The sequence below is a fragment of the Vanacampus margaritifer genome, chromosome 14 (assembly GCF_051991255.1).
Source record: "Vanacampus margaritifer isolate UIUO_Vmar chromosome 14, RoL_Vmar_1.0, whole genome shotgun sequence".
NCBI lineage: Eukaryota > Metazoa > Chordata > Actinopteri > Syngnathiformes > Syngnathidae > Vanacampus > Vanacampus margaritifer.
In genome coordinates, this window is record NC_135445.1 from 11,518,807 (window position 1) to 11,542,300 (window position 23,494).

The following is a 23,494-nucleotide window of genomic DNA, read 5'->3' on the forward strand; positions in this document are numbered from 1 at the left end:
TGTTTGCCAGACACTTGCAAACCATTTTTATGCTCGCAAATAGTTTGTCTTATCACAAATCAATTTTGAGTCAAACCAAACTGTGGCCATCCTCAAACCTTTACTGGCTGTTCTTATATTCTTATCTGGCACACAAGTATATAAAAAAAAAGTTAATCACTCTTAAAATAAAAAAAAATTTAAACCGATGGAACAATGAGTCTTAAGAATTAAGTTAAATCTATTTGCGGGATCCAACTGTGGTCATCGTCCTCCCTAACCCTAATTTAATGTTCTTATTTGTCACACAAGTGTAAGAAATAAGATCATAAATCATTGTTGATATCAAATTGTAAAAACAGTAAAACACCAGTCATACAAGATCATTGCATTGCATCTGTTCAAGGTCAAACTGTGGCCATCATCATCAACACTTCAATGATTGTTTTAACTTTCTTACCTGGCACGTCTGTTTGAAAAAAGAAAAAAAGAAAAGTAGTAGTAGTAGTTAGCTACTTTGGAAATTAAAACCTAAAACCAATAGAACACTGAGTGTTAGGAATTGTTAATCTGTTGCAGGGTCAATGCCCATCATTAACCCCTTAGCACCTGTTTTAAGTAACATTTTAACATTCTTATCGGGCACATGTAAAAATAAATAAAATAAACAGAAAAACAAAGCAAAATGTTAACCACTGGTAATGTGAAAATCTAAAAACTATTAGATGTAATAGAGATTGAGTTCAATAATCCATGTCATTTTCAAACTGGCAATCCCTTTAGCCCTTTGACTGTTATTGGCTGTGTGCAACTTCACACACTTGACATCAACAATCGACTCCATACAATTGACCAAATACCAAGAAAAAAGGCTTCTTTTTTTTTGTGTATGCTTTGCTACTAAGTCAGGATACTGCTTCAGAAGTGGAAAAATTGCCATGTGAGGTAATGTTTACAACACCTGCCTAACACTCCTGAGGTCCTGGGTTTGAATCTTGGCTCCAGCCATGTCGTGTGGAGTGCGGGTTGTCTGTGGGTATTCCGGCTTCCTCCCACATTCCAAAAACCTTCTTGTCAGAAGGTTAATTGAAGACTCTTAAATTGTCCGTATGTGTGAGTATTGACTGTGGAAAAGGAGTTAAAAATGCAGTGTAAAAGGGTCTTCTTAAAGCTTTTACTTTGTAATATTCTTACCTTGCCCTTTGCGACAAACCTATAGTGAAAATTGAGAGCTCGAGCAACATGCAATAACATACACATAGCGGTAATCATGTCAAAATTTGTGCAGAAATTCAAGCTTGTTGACAGTTTTTGCTGCGTATGCGTGTAGGTGTTTGCTAGAAAGGTCTGCATGAGTCACTGTACAGCACAAAACACTTACTCAAGCCAACTTAAAATAAATAAATAAATATATTGTCAAAGACAAGACACTCCAATCAGATTTACCATGATGTGTTTTGGCTACGTTGGGGAACAAAAACTTAAATATTGATAGTGTGAAGCAAGTAAGAAGTGGCATGTTTTCTCCTGATGTGCATGTGTCAAACAGGGATTTCAGGAGTTGCATCATTGGATGTCCAGATGATTAATCTTGCCTCATAAAGTCAATTCTCTTTTTATCTTAGTCATCCTTCCTTTCGGCTCCCTGTCTGTGGTAAGCCTCCATGTGTATACCACTACTGTTGTCAGCATTAACATATACTGTACTTCCTCTGTATTTCCTAAAACCGGTAGTAAGTGTGACTACAGTAATGGGGAACAGCGGCACAGTGGTTCGGACTCATTGGCTTATGCCATGATACTTTAACGGCCTTTGTTTTTGACAAATGTCCGCTCGCTAAATAGTAACAGACAATGCAAGACAGCCGGACTAAACTAGCAGTCATAAACATTTAGTAACGCATGGCGACAGAGTATACAATACTCAGTCATATCTGGATTCTTTATCTTCTGCCAAAAACACATCAATGTTATTGCAGCTTACTTGGGCTTCTGTGTTTTATCATCAAATGTACATGAAGATCACACTGCCCCCTAGTGGCCAAGGCATGCACACCAGAAAGATCAACCCAATGCCCACTGAATTACACAAAATTCTTAAATTCTCTTTAGTTGATTGATTAATTTGAGATATGAGTGTTTTGAGTTATGAGCATGGCCATTAAATGAATCATAAGACCCCTCTACCGTGATTGATAGAGTGCTCGGTTTTCTCGCTGTTGACAGGAAAGAACTGTGGCTATAGCTTCGCCACGGTAACTTATAGCCCTCTTACGTGAGCAGTCATGTGAATGATCCCATGCGGATCGACGCCGCTTCGTCCAGGGGCTGAGCGGCGCAACTTGCCTCAACCTAATTGTCTTTCTCTGCTCGTACTGTCCTCAAATGACTTTCTCCGTCTGTCTCAGTGACCCCCCCCCCCTCTTTCCCCAGCCTATCCCCTTCCTACCCACCCCCTCCATCTCGACTCTCTCTCCAGCTCTGCCCACTTTCTGACTCCGTCTGTAACTGTAGCCTGTTTTTTTGTCTCTCTCCCTCCCACTCCCTGCGACGTATAGATACTGCATTGATCCGACACGCACACACACACACACAAGTGAGCCTCCCACTCCTTTCATCGTTGATTCACGCTGCTCTCTCTCGCTCTATCACGCATTCTCACTGTCTCTCATTCTGCACTGGCACTTGTTGAATCTGAGCCTGGGGAGGAGGACGGAGAGATGGGAGAGCGGCGGAGAGATCATGACAGGCAGACAGGGGGAGTCTTTACAGCAAGGAATGGAATACCGACATAGAAGACGGATAGGAGACGGAAAAGTCAGTCATGCCGCAGAGCAAAGGAGAGTCCTGTCTTTTTGAGGGGGATTTACTAGGGATGACACTTTAAAGAGTGCATGTCAAACTCCGCTTTTGGGACCTCACCACTGCCAACCAGTCAGCCAGCTTGCCGCCGCTTTGTCTGTACGTCGGCTGCGAAGACTGTCTGAGCACGTTTTTCTGCATTAGTGCATGACACGGTTATGTGCTGCTTTCCCCAGGTGAGTAGGTGCTTACGTGCCAGGATACACACTCATTTCCCTATGCAGCCTGCACTGGCAGAGTGTGAGTGAGTGTGTTTGCGTGTGTGTGTGTGTGTTTAGGCATGCATACTTTTATGTAAGTAAGGCAGAGTGCATGTGAGTGTGTGTGCATGAAGTGGGAAAGAGAGGGAGTACGTGAGAGAGGCGGTGACATTTTTTTTTTTTTCAGTTTGTATTCCTGGAAACAGCTCTGCAGCATTGCTCAATAATGAAACTGCTGTGTGTGTTTATATATATATATATATATATATATATATATATATATATATATATATATATATATATATATATAAAAATATATAAATGTGGGGATGTTGGGGGGGCTTCAAAGTTCATGTGGGGAAAGTGTGTGAAGAATGTGCATTGGGAACGCGCCGGACAAGGAGCCATAAATTAAGTGTTCAAGTGGATATGTAGAAGGCGAACATGCTGTACTCTACATTGTACTATTCTACCTAAATCTTTTGAAGGAAAACAACTTTGTGCAAAAATCATGAATGTTAAAACAGTGGGCGAAGACGATAAATACCATATCTTGCAATAGGGAATACGTGAATCCAGTGGTAATGTGGCAATCTTTGGGGAAAAATATGCATTAAGTCGTACAGAACTTTTAAAGTTTAAACTGTGTTCATGGTTAACAACAATATTGTTCAACAGCTGAGTGTGTCTGGCAAAATGTGGGAAAAAATAAATATTGTGGAAATGTGGTCAATTATTGGAAGAATTAACCTGCGCTTGTATGTAACAACAAAGATCTTGGCATATCTTCTGAGATGCAATCCATAAATACAGTAGTCGTGGTCAATTTCCCCCAAAAATTCTACTAAACTTTTGAGTTCATATTGCCTAACATGTAATAAATGAATAGTGTAATATCATAATTTTTTAGAAAAATAAACCTAAAGTCACGCAAGTCTTCCCAGTTTAAATCATTGCCATGCATGACAATAAAGACCTTGCCTCATCTTGCAAATTGCAAGATTTAATAAATACAGTGGAAATCTGCTCACGTTTTGAAAAAATAAATAAATAAGCCATGCATCAGGCAACTCTTCCAAGTTTAATTCGTGGTCATGTATGACACTGAAGCTCTTAACATAGCTCACAGATGTAGTGGAATAAATATAGTAGAAATGTGGTCAATTTGCAGAAACTTTTGCCTCAAGTTGCACAAAACTACCGAGTGACAGCCTGCATTAATTTTTGGACTACAAGCCGCTACGTTTTTTCACTTGCATTCGACCCTGCGGGCTAATACAAAGGTGCGGCTTATCCATCAGATCACAAGGGGGCGCACTACAAAGGAAGCGCAAGAGCGTCAGGCAGAGCAAAGCAAACCAAGTGAGCCCAAATACAGTAGGAGAGACAGAACGAGAGCGAGACAATTTGCGACCTCATTATGGAAAAGAAAGTAGCGGGAACCAGGTGTGGTAACATTAAAACACCTGCGGCTTACAGTCGGGTGTGGCTTATATATGTAACAAACTCGAGTATTCCTCAAATTTAGGTAGCGTGGCTTATATTATATATACTGTACATAATTACAGTTAATTTGAAATGTGACAAATTTTGAAGGAAAGTCGCTCTCCAAATCCAAGTTCCAATTGTATTTCTGAATCAGAATGTCTAAAAAGATGGTACAATTTAGAAAAATACATTTTGGAAGAAATGTGCGTCTGACATGCACCTTAAAAAAAAAAACTTTGTAAAAAGGTGCCTAGAAAGAAAACCAGTTTTGACATCAGAAGTCAAGGAAAATAATTGTAGTGTTTTATTTTACGCAGGGAGTTAGTAACAAAAACAAATGCTTGCAATGTCACACTGGTATTAAAAGTAAAGGTAACTTGCTATTTTGGTAAATTTGTTTAGCATCATAGGAACATCAAGCAGATGCACATGATTTGATTTAGCAGGCTTTATAAAATAATCTGCTGGCCCCAGGCTTTTGAGTTAACTATCAATATGTCACAAACTATGATTTCAAAACGGTTTTATATGATTTCAAACACATCTTACAAATACATGGCTTACAGATTATGATTTTAAAAGAAAATGCACTGGAAATGTGCATGTGACACAAATTCTAGGTATAACTTAAACTCACAACCTAGGCTCAACTTAGCTCATTACTGACATGCAAAGATATCACTTCAACATACAGTACTTCCTCAACACCAATTAGCGTCTTACTTTTTAGCAGGAGATTCCCGATTATTTGTATGGCAACTGTGTGACCCTGGAACAGATCACTTTCCAATACTCCCAGTGGCAAATTTCCAATAAATGTATGGTCATGATGCTGTGCGGTTACGCCACGAAGAGCAGTGGATGGAATGAGGCCACACTGTCTCAAAGTTCAAGCGTCGTATACAGTAACGCATTTGACATTGGCCTCATATACACACAGCTCAGCTCTGTTTATATTTAGTGGACTGACTTCAGCCCTCCTTTTGTCGTTTGCGGCCTTGCCTCTCTCAGCCAGACACGTTTGCATAGCCATCTCTCTTTCACAACACTTTTCTCATTACTTCATGCACCTTATATGTATATGTATTTTCTCAAGCGCTTGCACTCATGATAGTCGCAAATGAGCTGGATCCTATTCCAGGCAGAGTACACCCTTGACTGGTCCCCAGTCAACTGCAGTGCTCCTTATGTTTATTTTGTTTGTTTACAGATTCCTCCCTTCACTGGCACGTTCTGCGGTCCATAGCAGAAGTCTCCTGGTCCAAATATGTCTCAGCTGCTCCACGTGGAGATTCCGAACTTCGGAGCCACGGTGTTGGGCTCCCTGAACGAGCAGCGTTTGTTGGGACACTACTGCGATGTCTCCATCCTGGTCAAAGGTGCTTTTAGTGAGAACATTTAAGCAGAAGTAACGTTTTGTTTGTTTTTAATGAATCAACAGCATATATGTACAGCATTGCTCTCCATTTTGCCTCAAACGCTTGCATACGATAGACCAAATTTTATTTATTTTTTGTTCTTGTAACTTGGACTTTTTTGGAATAAAATGCAGCTTTCCTTTATTTTTGTTTCTAGCTCTTAATATTGTCTTTTCTAATTAAAAGTGTTTTTTTTGGTAATATTTCATTTTACAAAAAAAATGCCACACTTGTTATGACTTCATGATTATGTTTAATAGTTTCAGGATTTCTTGTTACTTATTACCAATATTTTTGTAAAGGAACACAATTTTATTCTGGTAAGATGATTTTTTAAATTGCAATTTGACTGCTTTTGTTTTTTGCAATTAATATTGTCTTTTCTAATTAAAAATGTTTTTTGGTAACATTTCATTTTACAAAAAAAAGCCACTAATAACTTCATGACTATTTTTAATACTCTCAGACTTTCTTTTATTATTATTATTAATTATTACAATTATTTTTGTAAAGGAATACAGCTTTATTCTTGTAATATGATAGATTTTCATTTTTAAATTGCAATTTTGCTACATTTGTTAGAACACTACTTTGTGAACAAATGCAATTTTATTCTCACATTACCTAACCCTAACCCTAACCCGCCCCCCTTCATTACATATATATATATTTATTTATTTATTTATTTATTTATTTATTTATTCTTGAAAAATAGTCCTGTAATACAAACAAAAAGCATGTTTATTACAAAATTGCCAGCCTGATCTTGTCTTCTGTATTGTTTATGAATTCCAGGCCAGGCGTTCAAAGCCCACCGGGCAGTGTTGGCTGCCAGCAGCCTGTACTTCCGCGACCTCTTCAGCACGTCCACCAAAACCCAGTTCGAGTTGCCCTCCTCGGTCACGCCGGCATGCTTTGAGCAGATCCTCTCCTTTTGCTATACGGGTAAGCTGACCATGGCGGCGAGTGAGCAGCTGGTGGTCATGTACACGGCGGGCTACCTGCAGATCCAGCACATCGTGGAGCGCGGCATGGACCTGATGTTCAAGGCCAACTCGCCGCACTGCGATTCACAGACGGCCGGCACCTTGGAGGAGACGGGTTCGGAACCACAGAGTCCGTGCAACAACGGTAACGGCCTGGCGGTGGCCGCTCTCCTGGCGAACCCGGGCTGGTCGCCGTCGCTACTCATGCCGCCGCGCAAGATTAAATTAGAGGGTGGCGAGCCCACGCCGCTCACCATCGCAACCACGCAAGGCAAAATCTCCTCCTCTGAATTGGGCAGCCGGCTAGCAAGGGCCAGTTCGCTGTTCTACACCACGGCTGGAGGTACCACCATCCCCGGCGTGCCCCCTTACCACCTTCTGGGCGTCGGGGGAGGTGGGGGAGGGGGCGGTGTGACAGGCGAGCGTTCAAGTCCAGGAGAATCCAGTTTGCCCACGACCGACAGTCCCACGTCGTACCAGAACGAGGACGAGGAGTTTGAGGAAGAGCCCTATGATGGAATAGCGGAGGACAGCTTCAGTCACCTCTATGCACGTCCAGGCAACCCCTATGGCAGTGAGTATTGTTACCTCTTCCAAGAAGGGAGCTACCGGTATTTATTTATTTATTTATTTTTTACTGGTGATCACCGGGTCATGGTTTGCACCACCACTGTATCTTTTTTTTTTTTTTTTTTTTTAAGTGATCATTTGTTTGTATTGAGTTTATACAGTTTACTTACTGTAATTCCTTTGCATAAGGAGCGCCACAGTGGCTGATTTGTTACTTGAACACTCTGATAACAAGAAAACACAACAAGCACACCCACGGGATAGCTGCTGTCGGTCACAGCTCACACCCAGGCACTCACACGTAGACTAGTTATTTTAATGTTCCTGTTAATGGTCCGATGACCAATATTCTTAGCTGTATTTAGCTGTTAACTTCTTTGTATCCACTATTACCTTTGCTCAAGGCTCTTTCAGTGAGCCGGTAGCCATTCTGACAGTGCCCGTAAAAAAAATTATAATTAAGAAAAATAACAAACTTCACCTAATGTCTGAAAACTGCAAGCAACAAGCATTGTATATAGTGGGTACAACCTAAGGTAGTGAGTGGTCCGCAACCCCCAGTCACGGATTTTTTACATCTTTTTAATTCCTTACTTTCTGCCCATACCTTCTAAACGGTCTTTAGTGTCTCATAAAAAAAACCTATAAACTTGTACCAGCGATTTGACAGCAAAATTATGACAGATTATTATTATGGCCTAATATTGACCTGTATAGTAGGCTGGATGATTAATCTGCCAGGCCCATTCCCTTTATTGATATTGCCCTTTTCAAAATAGTCAAAGTTTAAGGTGATACGTTTGTTAATAGAGGCACCATAATGCTAACAGATGTCCACATTCTCACGTGTCAACATAGTTAACAATCCCAGTTTCATTTAACCATTAGCAGGGTTGAAGCTTCTCTCTCTTATTGTTACCAATGTTGAAGCTTGAGACTAAGCATAGAAACCTACTTGATTGCCACTCTTTGCTGTCCAAATGTCTCTAGCTGTTTGGCATCCACTGTCATCTAGGTTTTAGCCCTAGTTAGCCTCACTGTAGTCCCGGAGGCTCAGCTAGTGTGTCATCCATCAGTGGCTAATAAGACACCTTCATTAGTATACAGTCTGTGTGGGCTTTGGCTAAGTGCAGTATTTTTTCTCCCGCTGACTTTGGCTCGTGCCCGACAGAGGAAATTCATTTGATGTCTGGCCAAATTTCAAAGTAAAACTCAGCATGACTTGCAGAAACACTAGAGGTCGACGTAACCACAAATGTCAGAGTTTTTTTGGGGAGCGCGGTCGCCGGTCGCAGTACTTGCTGCTTGTCCAGGCATGTTTTTATTGGATTATTTAACCTTACATAAATCATGTCCGCAGCATATCTTGGAAAAACATCAGTAATGTCTAACTTTAAACTTACCTGAGACTGTCACTCTTCTTCAGTGCCAGACAAGCCCGAGATGGCGGGTGTTCCGCTGGCCTTGGAGAACCGCAACTGTGTGCTGATCCGTCGGGACCTGGTGGCACTACCCGCCAGCCTCATCAGCCAGATTGGCTACCGATGTCACCCCAAGCTCTACACCGAGGGAGACCCTGGGGAGAAGTTGGAACTGGTTGCTGGTAGGTACTGTGGCACACATGAGCATGCTAACTGGCCCAACGTGGTATTGCGAGTGACAAGCATATGTTAGCTAGTCTGTTGGTGGCTTGTGCATTTGTGCTAGCTATTGTAAGCAGTCTGCATCTTTATTCACTACTCTCTTTTGTCAAAGAGAACTCAATTGCACGTTATTATGAATCCCACTTCTAGGCAGTACATGTCCCACTGCAATATACTGTAGGATGAGCCCTATTGCATCAAGGCGTGAATGGCAGTATGGCAGACGTCAGTGCAGCGGCATTAATATCAATCCCACTGACACTAAAACACTTGATTGTTTTTATTTTGTAGAAATGTAATGCTTATTTGGAATGGTCATCTTGTTTAATCTGCAAAGCCGTCCCTTCCTGCCTGCATGGTGCAGGGTATATCTCGTTGGATGCAGTAGCCAGTCATATCGCAGTGGGATGTGTTCTGCCTAGAACCTAAGTGGGATTCATGATAACGCGCCAATATCGTCTCCCGCTGAGAGTTTGATTCAGTCACCTCGCTAGTTATTGGCTAGAGTGAGAAGCTAGCAGTAGCAGTATGCATCATCACGCCAGGCCTCTTTTTTTTTTTTTTTTTATCAAACTTCACAATCAGATGGACTCAAAGGGTGGACACCTGTCACAAAATATTGGAATTAAAGTCATTTGATCACAAAAAGTTACCGTAACTAGCAGGCTAGCGCGATAAACGGAAAAGTCTAAACCTTCAAAATAAGTGATATAAGCGTTTGACCCACATTCAGTTGTGAAGCCTTCACAGCTAATCATATTTATAACATGAACATGCTCTTGGCTATTTGTTCAGTCATGATTAAAAGCTCATGTACGCATGACCATGAAGAATTTTCAACTTGACTGACATTGTTTCCTGTGTGACAAACCGCCATGTAATTTGAGAAAAGTGGTGGATTAACTTGCCTTTTATTGTCAATTAAATGGGACAGTGCAGATAGCTGGTAATACGTATAAAAAGCAAACATTAGCATACTACATCTTCACTTATATCACAGACAGATGGACTCAAAACACCTATCACAGAGCTCCTGTCAAGCTGGAAAATAGCTAGCTATAGAACAGGAAGTTAGCAGCCTACAAGCATTCAATAATACCTTCAAAATCGATCGTACACTTTATAACCTGACTAACGTTTTCAGAATAAAATTTGCCCCGACTGCGACGACAAAAACTTGGGAAGTTGAACATGCAGTATTTCATCTCATTGAGTTTGTGGCCTTTGTGTTTTGTTTTGGTTTTTTGTAAGGAGGTGGTGTGATGTTACCACAAAAGTGTTTACTAGTGTTAGCATTACCACAAAAGTGTTTACTAGTGTTAGCATTACCACAAAAGTGTTGACTAGTGTTAGCATTACCACAAAAGTGTTGACTAGTGTTAGCATTACCACAAAAGTGTTGACTAGTGTTAGCAAACAATAACGGTGTTACCTAGGGCTGGGTGGTACGACCTTAACTGGAATTTTCTTTGACAACACCTGATTAGAATGTAATATATTTTTTGATCATGTTAATTTTCAACACTCCATTACTTGGCTGGTGATTATATTTTGCATCTTGCTCACTGTTTTTCTCATTTATAGTTGTACAGGTAAATAAAGCAAGGCGACCTCGTCAAAAATATTAATGACATGGAGGCCACAAATCACTCTAAAACTCCTGAGTGCTTTTTTGAAAAATAAAATACTTGAGAGGGGGTAAAGAAATCACTGACCGTACTTTTGTAGACTAGCTCCTCTCTGTTGGCAGCCATGTTGTTTAGTGTAAGCGGTTCACATCAGCGGGTTTACGCTTTCAAGTACAAAAGCATAAAAATGTTTTTTGTGAGGTCTGCAATCACACTCATTAAATGCAACACAGTGAATTGCACCTCAGACAGAAGAATCGCTTGACATAAGAGAAAACACAACACTTGAAATGACATGTTTTTACATATTTTGACGTTTTTGTTCCTCCCGCACAGGTACACAGGTGTTCATGACTCGAGGTCAGCTGATGAACTGTCATCTTTGCGCTGGAATCAAACACAAGGTCTTACTGCGTCGTCTTTTAGCGACGTTCTTTGATCGGTAAGGCTGCTTTGTGATCAATTCTTTTGTGTCTTGCAAAAGTCTCACGCAAGCGCACACAAAAGCACACTTTCACACGCCATCTGTGTCCGCATTGTGCAATACATTTGGACTGTCATTGTCTGTTTGACTGTGCCTCATGGTGGCGACTGTGGTGCATTGCAGAAACACTCTCGCTAACAGTTGTGGGACTGGTATACGCTCCTCCACCAGTGACCCTAGCAGGAAACCCTTGGACAGCAGGGTCCTCAATGCTGTCAAACGTGAGTCTTTGTTACAAAAATATACTACTCACATCAACCTATGTGAATTTATCTAGTTCTTAATGTCACACAAAAGGGCTATGATAATAACAATTACATTTTATTGTACTACTTTCCAACCATTGTGCCCTCATCAAAAGTCAATAAGATGAAAATTATGGAAAGCGTTATTAAATGTGCCATTAATAAATTTATTCCTAATATGAAATTTATTTGACTTTCTAATTAAGTAAAAATTTTATACTTTTCCCATTTCTGTCTTTTTATATGGATTGTTATCATCAAGAGCAACATGTAAGAAATATTAATAGACTTAGGGTTATTTTGTTGTTTATTAATTAGTTTAAATGTGTAATATACAGTATTATTTACTATGGATGGATAGATGAATAGAAAACTCTAATTTGCTGTCTTTGTGCTCAGGCCATAGCCCTGTCTAACAGAAAAGACGTGCCTTGTCACTGTGGCATCTCTTAATTATAAATCTTTTAGGGAGGCATGAACTACAGTGACTACGTTTACATGCAGTCAATATTCGGGTTAAGATCAGAATTCCGGTTTCTGAAACAATCGAGGTAACACGTTTACATGCGTGGCGGTCCGAGTTACTCTCGTTTACGTGTCATTATGCTCGATTGGAATATCCCGTTCGGACTGCGATGTGTGGACAACGTAATTGCGTAAACATCATGTTCGCTCCAGAAGTGTGGTTCTTTGCTGCGAGCGTCCATTTAAATAAAGGTATTGTTTTGCAGTCATCTTGTGGCATCAATAGGCAGTTATAGAACTTCTTGGGGTGGGGATAAAGTGGATTTTTGCAATTTGTGGTGAGGCTTGTTCCTTATCCTCCTTTCACATCACTTGGTTTGGTCAGAGTACAAAAACAGCAGAAGATATGAGTTTTGAATTCAGCATGTAATGGAGGACAGGACTATGAATGAATGGGAGAATGCCGAACTGCTGTAAGTTTCCTTGGTCGGTGCTGCTGTTTTGGTTGGCAACAGTTTTGAAACGGTAAAGTAGTGCAGCTGTGAGCATGTTGTTGCCCCTTTTTTGTGTGTTGCAGTCTACTGTCAAAACTTCAACCCTAACTTCAAGGAGAGCGAAATGAATGTGATTGCTGCTGACATGTGCACCAACGCGCGGCGCGTCCGTAAGCGCTGGCTGCCCAAAATCAAGTCCATGCTGCCCGACGGCATGGAGGTGTACCGCGCCGGCATGGCCATGGGCGCCGCCGCCCCCGTGCCCGTTGGCCTGAACCTGGGTCTGGGCGTCAACCCACAACAAGTTGCGCTCCCCTTCGAGGCCGACTTCAAGAGCTTCGAGCAGAGGCTGTATCCCGAGCGCAAGGACCCCCTGAGGACTCATGCGGCGCTGGCCAACGGGAGCCCGGGCTCAGCGGCCGCAGCTTCCGAAGCGGAAGGCGGAGGGGTCCAGGAGGAGCAGGAGGAAGATGAGGAGGACGCCGGCTTGGAGGCAGTCGACGCCTCCGCAAATTTGATCTCCAACGGTGCCGAGGCGTCCAATTGCAGCGACACGCCGGCAGAGCAAGAAGCTTTCGGACAAGGTCTGAGAGTAAACGGACAGTGAATGTCGTCTTGCAACATGTCGTGAAGTTATACTTAACCTTTTTGCTTGTTCTCCTCCTCTGCCATCTTTCTTCTTCTTCTGTGCTTCCTCTGCGGTGCAAAAAGCTTGTGATCGTACGCCAGGGGAATTTGCCGTGTACACGCACAGAGGCGCTTTTGTGCAGCTACCCCATTGTTGTCGTACAAAAAGCGCTCCAAGCAGACGCAGGCATCAGGATAACTCACTCTTCCACGCCTTTCAAGTATTCCTCAGAATTTCACCTTGACGAATAGTAATGTGACTGGCATACAAAAGCGCCTCTCTTGCCAGAGCTTTATAGACTTTTTTCCAAACAAGCAAGGAATTATTTAATAGCTAGAAGTGCAATGCACGCAATGTCAAATGTTCTTTTTCGCAAATTACCTGAAATCAAGGACAGAACATTAGCTTGGCGTATTGGGTTTATGGTACTTTTATATATATAAAAAATTAGTGTGTTGTCACTCAACGTTTCCCCAAATTGTTAACTTCTGTCGCAGTTTTCTGTATTTTTTTATGCTCAAATTTTTTTCCACACTTTTATTATGTTAAAAATTTGCATGTTGGATGCAGTACTCAACGTTTGCCAACAATTGTAATGTTCTTCTTTCTTAGCCATTTCAAATTTTTGTTATTGTTCTCAGAACACAGGTCAATTTTATTTGGGCCACTTTTAAATTTTTTGCGTACTAGTCAGATTACTTGATTTCATGTTTGGCCAAAATGATTCAATTACATATGTTTTTCTCCAATGTTTTTCATGTAGAAAACATACAGTATAGTAGATCACAAGTTTCCTTGGACCATTTTCAGCTTTTGTGCTTATAACAATACTTGAGAGCTCAACATCTCGTGTCATAGTCAAACAGTTCTGGATTGCGTTTTAAGTTATGCCACCGAAGGACAAAAATGATATCTCTTTCTTCAATTTTGATTGTTATGACACATTATTAAAACCATTATATGGTACATACGGTATACGTTATCACAATTACAGCATGCCCTATGGGCTGCTACCATATTTCTGGTTTGTTTACACTTAGAGTGCCGTATCAATGTGATGATGCCTACGTCTGCTTTTGGACTGCGCTTCCCGACCACACACACACACACACACACACACACACACACACACACACACACACACACACTGAATACATAAAATATAAACGCTAGACAACGCAACGAAAAAAGAAAATATCTACGCACTGCAGCAATGCTTTTGTAGTACAATAATCTTGTCTTGGGGTAAAAGAACATGCACTAAATGTTACATTGCATGCATGAGTATCGAGGATGGATGATTAACAACCGATCTATAGAGAACTGCAAGTATCAAACATGAAAATGACTGTTTAAGGATTGTTTTTAATCGTATTTTCTTACGAGCTCTTACCTCGGCGCGCCCTGTGTTGTCACTTGGGTGTGACCCAGAAGTGACTTGTGTTTGACACAATCAACGGTGCGCGCTGCCGGCCCGCCTTGACGGGTTGCGGGATGATTTTCCGAGAAAAGCCCTGTTTTACCTTCACATCCACATGGCCCTCCTTCCATCCTATCTTGAGGTTAAGGGTGGGTAAATTATTATCGACACACAGCTATCTTACTGCATTTGCACTCTAAAAGACTCATTTTGGGAACGATGTGACTGAATCCGAGACTGAAAGTGTTGTCCGCTGGAATGAAAATTTTGGGTTTTCAAAGGAAGGCAATATCAAATTAAGAGCTATTATTTGTCTAACGCATGTGCTTTTCTATTTCCATGCTATCTAATTCCAGCCTCTTTTATTTATTCATGTCCCCAATTTGTGTGTAATTATCATTTACTCCCTCACAAAAGATTAGCAGAGGAACAAGTGTTTGAAAAACATTGACACCCCCCCCCCCACCCCCGATGAAAAAACTATTGTAATACCCCGAATATGTGTTTATTCCAAAAAGACGTGCCATTTGAAAGGTTATTTGGAGGCGAGCTTTAAGATGGTCCTGCACATGGAGTACAGGGTTGTAATTGCACTATAGATGATAATGTAAATGATGTTTACAGTGTCTTAGTTTAGGGTTTTTTGTTTACATGACACTTAGAACAGGGCTAGCATAGACTAGAATGGCTGAGAGGCTCGGATGAATGTAAATGTTAGCTCTGCTCTAGCAAATGTTCCTGAACGGTCTTCCATTAGGGGGTAGATATTAGCCTTTTTCCCCACCTGATAAAATTGGAACGGGGTGCTCCTGAAATGACAGGTATAGCTGCATTCAACCAATTAGAATATCATGGGAAATGGCATTCATTTCAGTACTGTGATTCAATTCAAAATGTGAAACTCATGATAATACTGTATGTCCATAAGCGTGGATGGTTGTTCGTCTGTGTGCCCTGTGATTGGCTGGCGGCCAATTGAGGGTGTACCCTGCCTACCACCCAAAGACAGCTGGAATAGGCTCCAGCACCACCGAGAACCTATTGAGGATAAGCGGTACCAATGATGGATGACTTTATGATATTGGTGGTCATACAAAACTCCCAAATGCAACATTTCGTGCAATTAAAAAATTGCATTAACTATTAAAAGCTTTTTTTTTTAGGAATTGCCATTTTGAAAAGAGTTACATACCAATGTGTTTTTGAATCTATATGAGTTTCAATTTTTCTAATGAACTGAAATAAATGAACTTTTCCACCATAGTCTAATTTGAGCTGCACCTGCATATTTCCTCAAATAATGGCCTACCCTCGAACTAGCCTAACTTGGTAGCCTGCTGGGTGCATATGCCATAAAAAAAAAAAAAAAACTTAAACTAGAGGACTTAACAGCCATGCACCATAAGTGCACGCTTCAAAAACTTTGCCACTGTGTTAACGCTGGTATGTGAATGCCATCTTTCAAACAGAGACCACAAAATGGCTACACAGCTTAAAATCCAGTATTTATATGCCTTTTTCACAGAACCCAGCAAAGGTAGGATATTGCTCCAGTACCCGCAAACATGACCTCAGCGCCAGTATCTGGTGTGTTGTTTTCGCAGCAGACAGCAACAATTGCTTTCAACACATTCGAACCGACATCGTAACCCCTCCCATTCAGTGTTGGTGCCGTTTATACAGAACAGCGACACACACACACACACACACACACACACACAAAGGCGGACAAATACAGCTTTTAGCACAGCTTGTTATGGCTGATACTACCTCCAGAGGCGCAAAATTGCTAGGTTGACTTGGGCCCTCTGACTCTTTGTTGGTTCCACTCGTACTAATAAAGAAACTGAAACAAAGACTGCTTTTGCAGGCAATGTCAGGTGCCGTTATGACTCTGATACTACCTCTGAAGGTGGTCGTCCCCACCCAAATCACGAAAAGATGTTTTTTACAGGCAGTGTTAAAGGGGCTTTTAACACAGGTGTACTCTCGCCCCACTAAGGCTCTACTACCTCCAAAGGCGGAACCGCCACCTCATTCCATGTTGGTTCCCTTCATACTAAACAAAGAAATTGAAAAAGGGGCAAAGGAAAAAAAATAAAACTTTTCCAGGCAATGTAAATAGGTCCTTACCGACAGGTGGCAACCCGCCTCCGTTACTACCTCTAAAGGCGGAAAATTGCCAGTTCATCTTATTCCATGTCAGTTCCGGTCATACTGAACAAAGTAATTGTTAAAAGGCTATTACTGCTTTTACAGACTGTGTATAGGGACTTTTAATGCAGGTTCCATTCCACCACTATTATCAATCTGATACTACCTCTATAGGCGGAAAATTGTCAGGTTGATGTCAGGCCCCTGGTCAATTATCTTCATACTCAATTAAAAAAAAAAAAAAAACAGGCAGAAAAAAGTTACCTGTTTCAGGCAGCGTAAAAGTGGTTTCACACATATGAGCTTGTTAAGCCTGTTAAGAGTTCTGCTACTACCTCTAAATGCGGGAAAATGCCGGGTCTTCATCCTTCCTTTTGTGTCACACTTATGTATAAACTGCACCAGCACAGACAAAAGATGAGAAAATGTTTGCTGATTTAGGCAGCGTAAAAGGGGCTGCCTCCAAAGTTGACAATTTGCCCTGTTGACTTGGTTCCCTTTCAAATTTATTGAACCCCCCCCCCCCCAAAAAAAGTTGTAACCACAATACTTAATTGATCCATTTTGATTTAAACCCTAAAGTAAATAAACACCCTTGGCCACTATTTGAGGAAATACTGTAGTTCATTTGGAATTGCCTGTTAATAATTGAAAAGATTACCGGTAGTCATTTTATCTTGAGTTGAAATTGGGAGCCGTTTAGTGCATTTTGTACACCACACGTTATTTTAGTGGATGATCACAGCAAGTAAGATGATTGAATAATATATGAAAAACACAATATATGGAAATGCTACACTGTGGTAAAGGAGTGTGAAGCTGTGCCTTAGACTGTGACTATGCGGGCGTCAATAATGCGCACCAAGACTGTATGACTGAATTAAATGCAATTTTTATTTTAACTTTTTTTTTTTTTAACTTAAGTTTGTAAATGTGCTCAACCTGACCTATTTTTTTTTTAACCCAGCATGATATTAATGCCATTCAATTTTATTTATTTTGTAGGAGAAAATAATCACCTGAAGAGTAAATAAATAAAATAATGAAACGGCTGTGGTACCACTTCACTATATGGCGTTATGAAATGGTTATGAACTTGTCAGGAGACCATTTTAAATAGGAACCTTTGGGAATAAAAATGAGAAATAAATACTTCTTAGCTGACAGCTGGAAACGATAAACGGTAAATAAATATCATTAAAATTGGGTGTGTTTAAAAAATATATATTCTGCAGACTTTTATAGTTACGAGAAAGCAAAATGTCCCTTACGATTTCGTTTATTTTTCCAAAAAAATATGAATAAAATTCGAATTTGCATTTGAAGTCTCTAAATACTAAAAATGTCGGAATAATTGGAATCATTTTGACTTAATGCCTTGAAACCTTAGTGAAGTATAAGCCACATATACTGTAAATCATTCATGCGTGTGTGGTAAAGTGGTATCCAGTCGAGAGCACCCTTTAAAAAAACACAAACACTGTTTTAAAAAAAATCATGTTTCCTCTCTTTTATTGTCACAATAACCCAAGAATGTCATGCCAAATTTGTACTGACTGAAAGAGAAAGAAAGTCCTGAAAGATATTTCCCAATCCACTCAAAAGTGTTCATTTTCTTCCCTTTCCCCTTCTGATGACTTCACACTCACTCGTTCATTGATGTACGTAAAACAAAAGGGCGGTCGGTAGGCGGCAAAAAACAATGTTATGCAAAAAGAGGGAGCGCTTGTATCATCCAAATGCATGCCATTCAAAGCTAACCCGATGAAACCTCTCTGACCTTTTATGCACCGTGTATTAACGCTACTTCAAACACAAGACTGTGAAGTGTCGCAGCAGGCTGGCTGGCTTCTCTTCTTCTTTTCTCGTCACAGCAAAACACTTTGTTGGGCCTTTTTAGTGAATGTTTTTGTGTACAGCGAGAAGAGAGCACGTGGGGAATATATGTCAAATAAACTCCCCGGTGGTGCATTTGAAATTTCAGCAGACTTTTGAGGAAAAAAAGAAAGAAAATGCACTAAAATGTTTGAATGTGTATGTGTTTGTCCTTGAACCAGCACTTTAGAGTGATTTCAGGCAGGATTTCCCAAACCGGTTTGAGACTCACTTCTTCCCGGGGACCAATATTATTTACCCTACCGTTGACATATAGCTGACAGGAACTCAACATTACATTCAGGAAACCTTTTATAGTGGCTTGAGACATTTAGTGCCCCTGATCCTCAATTTAGTCGACCCTGATTTAGTTTCTGCTTATGAAGAAATTTTTTATTCATAGGTTATTCTTGACCTTTATTAAGAAACATTTTAATGAGTCAATGGACACTAATTGACTTACAGTACAATTAAAGAGTTGTGAAATTCCAGAATGTTTGTTTGGAAATGTCGCTCTAAAAATGGTATAACCCAATATGGGTCAAAAAAGGGTCTGACACAACTTGTTGGGTTATTCACTTAACCCTAAAAATTTGGGTCAAATGAATAACCCAGAAACCAAAGCAACCCAATTTTGCGTTGCCTTGACCCATATTGTTTTGTATTTTATTTTTATTTTTTTAAACCCAACTGTTCAATGAATATTATATTTGCCATGTAGGTGATGAATAAACACTCCAATATACACGGGCCTCAGGTTTGGCAACTCTGATTCAGGGTCAACTTAGTACTTACAAAAGGGTTTTATAAATATACTAATCATGTAAAATCATAAAAACTCATTCCTTGAACAAGGAATTGTCTTAAGTATGAAGCTTTGTTTTGAATTGTATGGGAATTTATAGAAGTAAATGTAAAATTTGATGCACTGCATATCAAGAAAATATGTTTATAAAATATGTAACAGTATTTTGCTCTGAGAATTCGAGACTCCCAAAAATTGCCCCAATGGTCCCTTTATTTTAATTTTTTTTTTTTAAAGACCAAAAAACTATGCAATGCTATTATGCTTTATCGCTGAACGCATCCCTCCAAAAAATGTCCCTTGACTCATTTAGTCATTTATAGGGGTTGATTAATGTTAACAAAATATGTAGATGTATTTTTGCTTTGATAACCACCGATCCAATCCATAAAAGAAAACAAACCGCTTTGACACATTTTTGGTTCCCGGGCCTCACTTTGGGCAGTCATGATTTACCATATTATTTCTCTCTGTAAATTGATTAACCTCGCCCTAAAAATACAGTAAAGTAAAAATTAAAGCCCCTTGACTCGTTTGGGCCCACGAGTCAGTTTGGGAAATCCTGCTTTGATTTAGAGTTAAAAAAAAAAAAAAAAAAGAAAAGAAGAAGAAAAAAAACATAAGAGAGTGTCATGGAAAAAATGAGAAAATCGCACCTTTTTTAAAGCCATGTGTTCCAAGCGCTGACAATCAGGATGTGTGGATGCACTCTGGGAGGATGTGACATGAACTGCTGTGCTCTCGCTTTTTTGCCGAGTCATCCTCCTCTTTTGCCGATCTAATACTTGGGAGGGACATAAAAATTATGAAAGACTTATTCTTGGGACTGATTCCTTGGTGCTTTGGACCAGGACGCTTAAGCTCCGCTAGGCTGACCTCAACATGGAGATGAAAAAAAAAAAGGACTTTTATCATGCAACGCCACATTTTAATCATGGACGTTCTTCATTAGCCAGCTTGGACCTATCTCGAATGGGACAATTTCCGTGTTGCTTTTACATTTTAAAAATGATTAAAAATGTTTATGCGCCTTCTGACTCCAGCATCAATAATAATAATAATATATAGATATGAGATAAAAATGCAAGTTGCCATTTTGATGTTGCATTTTAAAAAAAAAAATGGACGGTTCATTCCCATCAAGGTGTCCCATCACCAGTTGTGTAGTCCAAGATTCCTGATTTCTTTAAATGCAATACAGAAAAATCTGCTTTCTAATAAAAAAGTCCTTACTTCACCACAAACTGAATTCCTTTTTTGTCAACATGTAATTGTACATTTTAGTCTGCTTTCTATTTGCAGTAAGTACAATTTATGGTAATTTTATTTAAAACTGTTAACAGTAGTTTTTTTCATTTAGGCTATGCATATTGTATTATTGTTATCACCATGTTGTCAAGCATAACAATTATGTGGTTGGAATTTAATGGAAAAACTAAAACTCAAATATTGGTTCATATATTTTAATCAGAGATTAACAATGTGTTGAATTAAAATTTCCAACAAGCATAATTTACTATATTTTTTAGGCCACCATCTTGCTTATTACATACAGTGTGTCCAGCATGTGAACATTGGTACCTCTCTTTAGCTGCATGCCTTCATGATGCTAAGCTACGAGGGGCAAAGTCGTCAACGATACAATGTATTTGGATGGCAAGAACACCAAAAGAACAAGGATGCCGGGCTGGCATGCATTTGTGCTACGCTTGTGCATAACACCGTACGTACAGTTACGGCAAAGAAACCGGCAATAACCTTTCAACAGGAAAAAAAAAATGTTTTGTCTCATGCATTATGTGATGTGTTGATAGCACATGTATTTGCATTGACATAAAAGTAAACCAATGAGCAAATTGCAACTTATTTACAATGCCCATGCATTTACTTTGATTGGAAAGTCGCCCCTGCCAAGATGGCCGTCACCTGGGCACGGCGATTGGGCTGCCAATCCTGCTGCATTCGAGGATGGTCGGAAATCGCTTGATTAAAACATTACTCCAATTGATTACATTTGAATTGCGATGTAGTCATCACATCTACTTTATGTCACATTTACTTTGTGTCACTTTTTTTTTTTTAAACAAGCGTGTCCTACCAGATTGATGGAGAAAATCATCTCTGGCATTCATCCAAAGAGGGGAATCATCTCTGGCATCGATTGCTCGTCCTGCGTTCGCTGTGACGTACAGGTCGCTCCAAATCGCGCGGACGGTACGGTGTGTTTGTATGTAACACGCGACTCAAATGTCGCACGCCTTCATATTTTGAACCTAAACGAGCACATTTGGAATAGAAAAGCTTATTGCAGGAGAAGTTTTATATCTGTATGCTTGAAAATGAGCGACGACAACGACTCCCCTCCGGAGAGGGAGATGAAGGTAAGCTCTTATATTTTGGTGTAGCTTGGGCTAGTTAGCATGAGTTAGCTGTTTGCTAGCATTCGAACTCTAACTTAAATTGACTCAGACTTGACTTTGTTTTAATGAACAGTTGTTCGACCGTTTTTACGGAGTTGTATTCTTATTATAGTCTATCAAGACTAAACCTGCGTATAAGTTCAAATCAACTTAAACTCGCCGTGCGCTTGCTGGTAATGTTAGCCCTCTTGGACTTCAGCAACACTTGCGTACAGTATGTTTTTGTGTTTGTTTTTTGTCAAATCGGAATTATTTGCACTACTGACAGCAATAAAAAGATACCATAAATATAATTTTTTCACCATGAAATTTGATTTGTAAAATGACGGAAAATACTCAAAAGGGATACTATTTTAAAACGTGTACACTGAGACTCACATTTGACAATTGTCTGCTAAAATTGATTTTAGATTTACCAGTGTATGTTAAGAAAAGCAAAATTACAGACACTACATGCCCTAAATGTTCTTAGACCAAGTAGAGTAAGTATCACCTAAAAAACAGCATCATCAATTGACAATTCTGAACATCCGGGCATTTCTGATATTTGCCCAATGCATATGCTTCCTTTACACGGTGAAAACAGCGGATTTTATTGCTTTTGCCTGTGACTGTCATAAGAACCAGGCAGATTGTTATAATAGTCAAAAGACATTTCATCACATTTTGAAATCAAAATAATCCTTACAAATCAAATTACTACGATCCGAAGTCCAATGCTTTTTAATGAACACAGAGTGTAATTTCACTAAGTAAGACCGCCATTTTGACTTGTGATGTAGGCTCGGAACTGTCAATATTGGAGGTGTATTTATTTAACTTTGCACTTTGTAATAGAGTCGTGCAGTAATGCGCGCACCACCAAGTTCTGATTACTTTATTTTAGCTGGTGGTTTTTCAATTGTAACATTTAGGTAGTGAGTATTTTGCCGTGAACTTCTCTGATTGGTCAATTGCTTGACCCGAGTCGTGCACTCGGCATGATTCTTGCCTCACTGAAGTGAGCCCAATCACGGCTGTAATGTATCCATTGGTGTGCATGATTCCTTATCAGTGCCCTGTGATTGGCTTGTGACCAGACTACTGTAACCAACATCTTGCCCAAAGTCAGTTGTGATTGCCTCCAGCTCACCCACAAACCTAATGAGGAAACACACTATAGAAATTGGATGGAGGTTTTCTATGAAACTATTTTACTTTGTTCCAGGACTTTCAGTTCCGGCAGATGAAGAAAGCCAAAGTTTTCGAGCCTTCGGGTGAAATGCCAAGAGAACGCTCCAGCTTGCTCGCCGTCTCCAACAAGTTCGGCCTGACGTTCGTCGGCTCGGGCAGGATATTCAAGGTCTACCGCACGCAAGACATCCTTGCTGCTGACAAACAGGATGGCAACTCCAACACGATAGGTATAGGTGGTCTCAATTTCAGTAACAGTGGTACCTGGACCTATAAGTTTATTTTGTCCCATGACCATGCTCATAACCCAATTCACAGTCAAAATCTACTGTCCACATTGAAATTAATAGAAATGCCGTTAATCCGTTCCAGCCCAGAAGCAACACCAATTTCGCAACATGTTTTGGTCAAATTCATTTTAGTGTGCTTCTCCTTCTGTTGTTTTGACCTTGGCCAATAACGGGCAGTTAGATACATAAATACAGTGCTGCTCAAAAGTTTGTGAACCTCTTGAGCAATTTGGATTCTCCAATTGTTTCAACCTGATTTTGTTGTTC

General features: G+C 40.1%; 2 protein-coding genes across 5 annotated transcripts in view; both read left to right on the forward strand.

Annotated features, from left to right (window-relative positions):
* nacc2 (NACC family member 2) overlaps positions 1-20,588 on the forward strand; it is a 46,347-nt gene extending 25,759 nt beyond the window's left edge. For 2 of the 3 annotated variants that reach the window (XM_077586193.1, XM_077586192.1), the window contains 6 exons: positions 5,740-5,908; positions 6,743-7,507; positions 8,930-9,106; positions 11,111-11,216; positions 11,382-11,479; positions 12,546-20,588. In XM_077586193.1, coding sequence (XP_077442319.1) covers positions 5,797-5,908; positions 6,743-7,507; positions 8,930-9,106; positions 11,111-11,216; positions 11,382-11,479; positions 12,546-13,069 — 1,782 coding nt within the window. In that variant the 5' untranslated portion in view covers positions 5,740-5,796 and the 3' untranslated portion in view covers positions 13,070-20,588. Of the gene's footprint in view, positions 1-2,497; positions 3,018-5,739; positions 5,909-6,742; positions 7,508-8,929; positions 9,107-11,110; positions 11,217-11,381; positions 11,480-12,545 lie in introns of those variants that run through there. The other variant, XM_077586194.1, reaches the window with a different exon arrangement.
* A 947-nt stretch (positions 20,589-21,535) lies between these two features.
* The window catches only part of nup214 (nucleoporin 214), a 30,626-nt gene continuing 28,667 nt past the window's right edge, over positions 21,536-23,494 (forward strand). For both annotated transcript variants that reach the window (XM_077542707.1, XM_077542708.1), the window contains exons 1-2: positions 21,536-21,725; positions 22,972-23,167. In XM_077542707.1, coding sequence (XP_077398833.1) covers positions 21,684-21,725; positions 22,972-23,167 — 238 coding nt within the window. In that variant the 5' untranslated portion in view covers positions 21,536-21,683. The remainder of the gene's footprint in view (positions 21,726-22,971; positions 23,168-23,494) is intronic.